General features: G+C 38.4%; 1 protein-coding gene across 1 annotated transcript; it reads right to left on the reverse strand.

The window, feature by feature from the left end:
- LOC131319113 (heat shock cognate 70 kDa protein 2-like) lies at positions 1 to 3,003 on the reverse strand. The gene is made up of 2 exons (XM_058349234.1): positions 2,589 to 3,003; positions 1 to 1,895 (listed from the first exon to the last, which is right to left on the reverse strand). The coding sequence occupies exons 1-2, from the start codon at positions 2,800 to 2,802 to the stop codon at positions 256 to 258; spliced, it is 1,854 nt and encodes a 617-aa protein (XP_058205217.1). The 5' UTR covers positions 2,803 to 3,003; the 3' UTR covers positions 1 to 255.
- Between the last annotated feature and the right edge of the window lie 5,482 nt (positions 3,004 to 8,485).

An 8,485-nucleotide genomic window follows, 5' to 3' on the forward strand; every position in this document is an offset into this window, starting at 1 on the left:
TAAGGGAAAGGGAAAACAAATTTGCAGAACACTTTCACATTCTAGTTGCAGCCGAAGGGAATGACATAGTAAAGACGCAATATGTAGTTCTGCGTGAAGCGAAACCAAAAAACCAAAACAGAAAAATACAGAAAAGAAATACCCGAAAGGTTTTACATGTTCATAGTTTGCAGTGGACAAAGAGGAATTACTGAAATCCTAAAGCTTTTTTTTGATCGGCATTACTGAAATCCTCAAGCTGAAGATTGGAACATCTTAATCAAGCTCCACAATATTGTGGCAAATGCCCTCCAACTCCTTCATTTTATCCTCAAACTCCTCCCTCTCAGCGAGCTGGTTCTCATCCAACCACTGAATTGCCTGCTCAAGCGCCGCTTTAATCTTCCTCTTGTTAGCCCGAGAAATCTTCGCGCCATTCTTCTTATCGTTAATAGCGCTCCTCATGTTATAAGCGTAATTCTCCAACGCGTTCTTCGCCTTGTTTTTCTTCTTGTGCTCCTCGTCTTCCAACTTGTACTTCGCAGCCTCCTGCACCATTTTCTCAATCTCCTCCTTAGACAACCTACCCTTATCGTTGGTGATCGTCATCTTCTGCATCTGTCCCATAGTTTTGTCCTCTGCAGACACATTCAGAATACCATTCTCATCAATGTCAAAACAGACATTGAACTTCTGGACGCCCCTAGGAGCCGGAGGAAATCCAGTCACTGTGAATTGGCCCAACAAGTTGTTGTCTTTGGATAGCGTGCTTTCCCCCTCATAGACTCGAAACAAAGCATTGGTTTGGTTATCCTTGCTAGTTTGCCGAACCTGCTCTTTCTTCGTTGGAATCTTCGTGTTTTTTGGAATGAAAACCTTCGTAACCCCCCTAGAGTCATTCAAACCAAGGGAAAGCGGAATGACCTCCAACACCAGTACTAAATCCTGAACCTTCTCAATCCGCTCCCCACTCAAAATCGCTGCTTGAACCGCAGCACCATAAGCCACAGCCTCATCAGGGTTAATGTTTTTGCAAAGCTCCTTCCCATTGAAGAAATCCTGCAGCAATTGCCGGACCTTTGGAATCCTAGTGGACCCACCAACAAGAACGACTTCATCGACATTGCTCTTGTCAATTTTTGCATCCTTCAAACACTCCTCCACTGGCTCCATACACTTCCTGAACAAATCAATGTTCAGCTCCTCGAACCTGGCCCGAGAAACCCTCGAGAAAAAATCAATGCCCTCGTATAACGCATCAATCTCAATCGTCGTTTGAGCTGTCGACGAAAGAGTCCTCTTTGCCCTTTCACAAGAAGTCCTCAACCTCCTCAAAGCTCTTGGGTTCCCACTAATATCCTTCTCGTGCTTCCTCTTGAATTCCTGAACAAAATGGTTCACCATTCTGTTATCGAAATCCTCACCCCCCAAATGGGTATCCCCACCCGTAGCTTTAACCTCGAATTTACCCTCTTCCATGGTTAATACAGAGACGTCGAATGTTCCACCCCCGAGATCGAATATGAGCACCTTTTTCTCACCGGTGCTACTGGTTTTGTTATCGAGACCATAAGCAATGGCGGCTGCAGTTGGCTCATTGATTATCCGCATGACGTGGAGGCCGGCAATGGCCCCGGCTTCTTTGGTGGCTTGTCTTTGAGAATTGTTGAAGTGGGCAGGAACGGTGATGACGGCGTTTTTGATGGTGGTGCCGAGGTAATCCTCTGCGATTTCTCTCATTTTTACGAGGACCATTGAGGAGATTTCTTCGGCGGAGAATTGTTTCTCTTCATACTTGTATGTCACTCCAATCATTGGTTTGTCGTCTTGACCGGGTGTGACTTTGAATGGCCATGACTTGGTGTCACTCTGAACTGTGGCGTCGTTGTACCTTCTTCCGATTAGACGTTTCGCATCTGGAACAACCAAAATTCCAAAAACCAATAGCAAACTAGGTAGAGATATGTGTTAAATATATGAAAGGGTACAACAATGTAGAAAAGAGATACAAAACACAATTATATTGTACGAATTTATGCTGCTAGTTTAGACACTTTTACAAAAGGAAAACACATTCAATACAGGCTACAAACAAGCTGAAGCAGTAGTAGTGTAGTACTGATGTAGGAAGGGCGTCTGAGGCAAGGTTTTAGATCACATGAACCAAAACTCCATAACCACTCTCTGTACCGGCCTCAAATCTCTCCCATGTTTACACTACTTCACTCCCAGTCCAGACCCAAATTCTCCACCTAAATGTCCAACTCTTCGTTAATCATTAAAGTACAAATATTAATACACTTTCACAAATATCAATGCACTTTTGCGAATATCAATGCTACTTTTATCTATTATCCTCCAAATAATCACAAGATTAAGACAGGAAAGGATTTCTCCCTAATAGCTAGTATAATCTGTGTAAAACGACATGCATAACTAGAGGCTCTAAGATGTTGCGGGCATTAAAAAGCGCTGATTATTTGGCAGATTAATGAAGAAATAACAACACTGTAAAACACACAAGGCATAGAAGCATGCAATAGAATCAACAAAAGAAATTCCTTGTACTTGGATAAAAACAGCACAATTTTTTAGCGCTTAGACCATACCGAAAATAGTGTTAGTTGCGTTCACGGCAACTTGATTCTTCGCAGCATCGCCGGTCAAACGCTCTGTATCTGTGAAGGCAACGTAAGATGGCGTCGTCCTATTCCCTTGATCATTTGCTATAATCTCAATGCGTTGATGCTGCCAAACGGCCACGCAGGAGTAAGTCGTTCCAAGATCTATCCCGATCGCAGGTCCTTGTCCTTTTCCAGCCATTTTTTTCCTCGATAACCAAATGAAAATTATTGACAATATTACGGGAACTGATCAAACAAATACAATAGTAGAATGCTCAAGAGAGAAAATAGTTGCACTTGAGCTTTATGAAGTAAACGGGGTAGTGTAGAATGAGGGGTGGAAACCGTCGAACAGAACAGCCTTTTATAGGGAAGCTATTCTGTCGAGATATTTTTACGGCATGCGTTGATCGAAGAGTCTATTTGAGTTTGGGAAATGATTTTGTCACTCCCTTTTTTTGTTAACGCCACTTTCCCTGCAAGTGTATTTGGTGCAATACACTTGCAGGGAGGAGGCATTAACAAAAAGGAGAGTGACAAAATCAACAGCCTTGCGTTTCTAGGTCAAAGTCTTTGAAGTCATTCAAGAAGTCATTGAGTCGATCTAACAATCTATTTAAGTTCCTACGTGTTCTATTTAAATTCAAAATAAATTATTCCCGAAGAAGATTACAGAATTAATCCAATATAAGAATAGAATACTCCGACTATTGAATTACCGGAATTTGATTTCTCGCAATCAAATTCCTTTTCCCACCAAAGATTACAAATTTACAAGCATCCTAACTGAGCTAAAAAAAACTCTTTCCTGCCTTAGTTTTGTGCTTCTTTTTCTTCTTCTTTTTTTTTTTTTCATTTCGTAAAATTGCAGTTCTTTGATTTTTTTTTTTTTCTTTTCCTTTTGATCAGTTGTGGTTCTTCGTAAATTAACTTTACTTTATTCTTTTCAATTAAAAAACTGCAAGTATCTGTTGGAAATTGGTAATCTTAATTCAGAAGAAACAAGCAACTTCCTAATTAAGGAAGTTAAATGGCTTTTTGAATGACTTTGACCGCTATCATATACATTGGTAATTTGGAATCTAATTAATCCATCGATGATTGCAGAGATGGACGACTTGGAACGTGCACTACAACCCTACCTATAGTGTATCACCGCATTACAGGTCCCCAAATCCTTCTTCTTCTTTTTTTCAGTCCAAGAAATTTTTTTACCTTCGTTTCAAACAGAATTCTCCCTCTCTTTGAAGAGTTTGAAGGGTAATGATTTCACGTTGTACAGCCGTATGGAATAAACGAAACGAACTCTCTGATCCATCTCTCATCGATGTTTTTTTTATGCACTTCGTGGATCTTTGCAAAAGATTAGTAGAAGAAAACACAAACAAAAACCTAATCTTGTACCTCTAGGGGAATCAGAATGTGATCTCATATTTTGATGTTTTCCGCGTTTGGAATTAACAAGAATAGAAATGTGATTTCTAACAACATATTTAATTAGGTATCATACTCCCAAAACTACACCCGAGATCCTCTGTACCAAGAAATTGGTGTACCAAAATATTTTGATTCCCCAAAGTAATGGCCGAAAATGCACCAGTACAAAGAATTTCGGTACAAAGGATTTGATTCTTGAAACTAAGTAGAAATCTGATCCCTTTGAAAAGGAAATGGTGGATATGAGAATCCTAAATTTCTGGCTCAATCCACACAAAAAAGGAAAATTTTGAGTTTAAAAAAATTCAAAATAAATTATTCCCGAAGAAGATTACAGAATTACTCCAACGTAAGAATAGAATTACAGGAATTTGATTTCTCGCAATCAAATTCCTATTCTCACCAAAAATTACAAATTTACAAGCATCCTAACTGAGCTAAAAAAAAACTCTTTCCTGCCTTCTTCCTTAGGAAGTTGCTTGTTTCTTCTTAATTAAGATTACCAATTTCCAACAGATACTTGCAGTTTTTTAATTGAGAAAAGAATAAAGTAAATTTAATTTACGAAGGACCACAACTGATCAAAAGGAAAAAGAAAACAAATCAAAGAACCGCAACTGTACGAGTAAAAAAGAAGAAGAAAAAGAACCACAAGAGGTCATTCCATTTTTTAAAAAGTATCTTTTTCAAAAAGAAGGTAAATTTTAAAGTCAACAATCATGTATTTATGCAAATAATTTTTCTATCAATATGGATCTTATTTGATAGATCTCATTAAGATATTTTAAACGGTGCAAAAAATTTTGAAAATTTATTTTTCATTTTCGTTATATTTAAGTTTGAAATTACGTTCTTTTTAAAAAAAAAGATTTTTAAAAAAAAAGATTTTTGAAGAAAGCTTTTTTTTTATAAAAAGATTTTTAGAGAAAGCGGAACGTTCCCCTAGACAATCCCCACTTTGCTTCTTTCTTGATACTTTCCTTTTACTTTCTTCTTTTCCCAGCACCTCCCTCTGCTCATCTTCTTTCTTTTTCTTCTTTTCCCTTTTTCTTAGCCACGCCCATGCTTGAGTACTACTACTTGCACCGACGGTTTCCGCAGGGAAACCGTACCGACGGCCACGCGTGTACACGAAAAAAAAATGTTCGGATCAAGCACCTTACACACCTCGGATGCCGTTGATTCCCGCGTAGGCCCCCTCGTTTTTTTTTTTTAAAATTTTTGGACGGCTCGGATCGGCCGTCCGGTGGCCGTCGGTACGGTTTCCCTGCGGAAACCGTCGGTGCAGATATCTTTTCCGCCCATGCTTAGGGCTCTTGAACGTCTCACTCGCCCCGACTTAGGCCCAAACCACCGAGACAAATGACATTAGAACCACCGGCTCGTGTTAGCCCAACCCAAAAGTAAAACACAACCAAATATTCACGCGAATACATGTGTACTACTTTTCTCCCCGCATCTCGCTGAAGGCGCTGCAGAGCAAGTCATACAACATTTTAAGCTTGAAACGGGTGGCTATAGCAGACCATCAAAAGAGAAAAAGAAGAGAGAGAGAGAGAGAGAGAGAGAGAGAGAGAGAGAGAGAGAGAGAGAGAGAGAGAGAGAGAGAGAGAATATGATTAGCTACATGGTGGTTTCAAATAGTTATCATGTCATTAAGAGCTAATAGAATAAATATAGCACTCCATGCTACACCTTTTGCCAAGAATTGAACTCGACCATGCCATGAGATAAAAGACTTTGAGTAAAGCAATTGCCGAATTTGTTTTAAAAACTTAAGTTCCACCAAGTGCATAACCCAAACAAAATTAATTTTTAATTTGTTGACAAAATCTACAATATAAGGATGATAAACCCCAAGAAAATCGTCAACACGAAGAAAATCAATTAGTTCTATGATTGGTAACTTCTCAAGATTAGGCCCACATGCATCTTGTTTTTCTAACAAAGAATGTAAGTAATCTACCTCGACATCCATTTCCTTAGCAGTGAGAAGTTCAAGACTCAGAAGATCAGAAGAGACAACGTTAGATTCCATAGGCGCTAACTCCTCAAAGATAGGTTCATAAGCGTCTTGCTTAGCCAGTAAAGAGTATAAATAATCCACCTCTACATCCATTTCTTTAATGGTGAGAAATTTCTCTCTCGGATCATCACATAGAGGGGGATGCAAAGGGGGAGAACACTGGACATCAGGTTCATCAATAGGTTCATCACTCCATTCAAACTCTGAGGAGATGCCACAATCTAAACTAACAATTTCAACAAAGATATGCGACTTAATTTCCTCTTCCATGGCGCTACGGCGGCCCAGTGGATTTAGATCAAAGTTGCTCGGTATTGATACAAGCATTCCTTGTATCGATATCGAGGGCATTCGTAAAGGATTTTTAGGGCGTTTTTGAGATATTTTATGGGCAAATGAGAGCTTGTATAAATATCCCATTATGTCACAAATATCTAGAATACATACTTTTCTAGATCCTGAATAGATTTACTTTTCTTTTTGCTTACTCTTGCTATTGTTCTTGCTTTGATCTTCATTTTCTTAGCTTAATCCTGCATTTTCTATCTTAGATAATCTTAGTTTGTTATTGTTCCCTTCATTAAAGTTATAGTTACTACTTTTGATCTCTATAAATCTCAAGTTTATTTCGAATTTCGTTGATATGTTTTCCATAAAAGCTTTGTTGCTTCAATTTCTAGTATGAGTGAGTAGTTAAATAAGCTTGATCATGTGGTGATTAACACTCCATGGCTTAGATTGATCATGCTTTTCTCTTAATAAATCTTCATGCTTAGTTGAAAAATCAAGGTAGTTCGTATTTGGCCGAGCAAAAAAAAAGTAGTTCGTATTTGTCTATCAAAACTTGGTAGTGTTAACCTCTTTGATCTTGTGTAAGCAAGAGCATGCTACTTGCCACACATGATACTTAGAGCTATGTCATCCATTGCATTTGCTAGACGAATACTAGAACTCACTTGGTGTTTCGACTCCGTTTCTAGTTTAAAATGGTTTTAATGGCAAATCTTCCGGTTTGGGAGATCGTTGACGCATATCTCAAACCGAGTAATTCAAGAGAAAAGTTGATAGATTCGAGTTATGGGGGTGGTGATCCACTAAACCTAGCCTCTTAGTTTAAATAGTTTAAAACTCTAGTTTATCGCGTTTCTTTTCTCCGTTTCAAATCACACCTAAAGTTGGCCGTCTCAATGGCGCGATTCTTACATCTACAAATCCACGTGAGCTGTTTGGATCTTCCCTTGGGTACGATACCTGGTCTTCCGGATTATTATGCTTCTTTCGACGTTTTAGCCTTACGCTTGGGGTGTTGTTATTCATATTGAGTAGATGACGAAGCACCTCCCAAACTACGAACCCCTCCAAGCTCCCAAATTTCAGCGCTCAACATCGCCACACCACCAGCGACACCCGCCATAGGCACCTCTCCTACCGCGGAGAAACACCAACATCTCTCTCTTTCATGTCTGACTTTTTTATTTTGGCTGTGTTTTACGATAGAAAAAACGGGGATATTTATGGAACGCAGGGGAAGAAAGTCCTGGCGGCTGTTGGCAAAATATTGATGTCCTTGTTGCTTAATTAGACCCTATATTATGGACTCCTAGCCAAAGCTCTAATAATCAATGTATCCATATAATAAAGGGCAATTTTGGAATTATTTAAAAATGTGGATAAAAACATAACTGTTCGAAATGAATTGGATGGATACTTATATGGGATGAAATTTGAGGATAAATATTTAAAAACTCTTTTTTTCAAAACTACTCATTTCATTCATAGCAAAGGATATAAATAGGACTTGTTGGAACATCTCTCTAACATAGGAAAAATAAATTTTCTAGACTTGAACTTAATAAAAATAATTCACTACTAAAAACTAGCAAGACTTCTTAATAACTTAAAAGACACCTAGGAATATAACTAGACTCTTCGATTGACTCAATGACTTTTTGAATGACTTCAAGGACTTTGACCAGCATCATATATAGTACATTGTAATTTGGAATCTAAACCATCAATGATTGCAGAGACGGACGACTTGAATCGTGTACTGCAACCCTATAGTGTAACACTGCATTACAGGTCCCCAAATCCTTTTTTTTTTTCAGTCCAAGAAAACTTTTTACCTTCATTTCAAAAAGACCTCTCCCGGTCTCTTTGAAGAGTTTGAAGGTTAATGATTTCACGTTTTACAGCCGTATGGAATAAACAAAACGAACTCTCTGATTCATCTCTCATCAATGGTTTTTTTATGCACTTCATGGATCTTTGCAAAAGATTAGTGGAAGAAAACACAAACAAAAACCTAACATACTTAATTAACAAGAATAGAAATGTGATTCCTAACAACATATTTAATTAGGTATCATATTCCGAAGCTACGCCCGAGATCTTCTGTACTGAGAAATTGTTGCACCTA

The sequence above is a fragment of the Rhododendron vialii genome, chromosome 3a (assembly GCF_030253575.1).
Source record: "Rhododendron vialii isolate Sample 1 chromosome 3a, ASM3025357v1".
Taxonomy (NCBI): domain Eukaryota; kingdom Viridiplantae; phylum Streptophyta; class Magnoliopsida; order Ericales; family Ericaceae; genus Rhododendron; species Rhododendron vialii.

Excerpts from the sequence above, each read along its gene's own strand:
- LOC131319113 (XM_058349234.1), bottom strand. The coding sequence starts at position 2,802 with ATGGCTGGAAAAGGACAAGGACCTGCGATCGGGATAGATCTTGGAACG. Across the intron at positions 1,896-2,588 it reads CGCAACTAACACTATTTTCG|ATGCGAAACGTCTAATCGGA; the intron begins GTATGGTCTAAG and ends TGGTTGTTCCAG.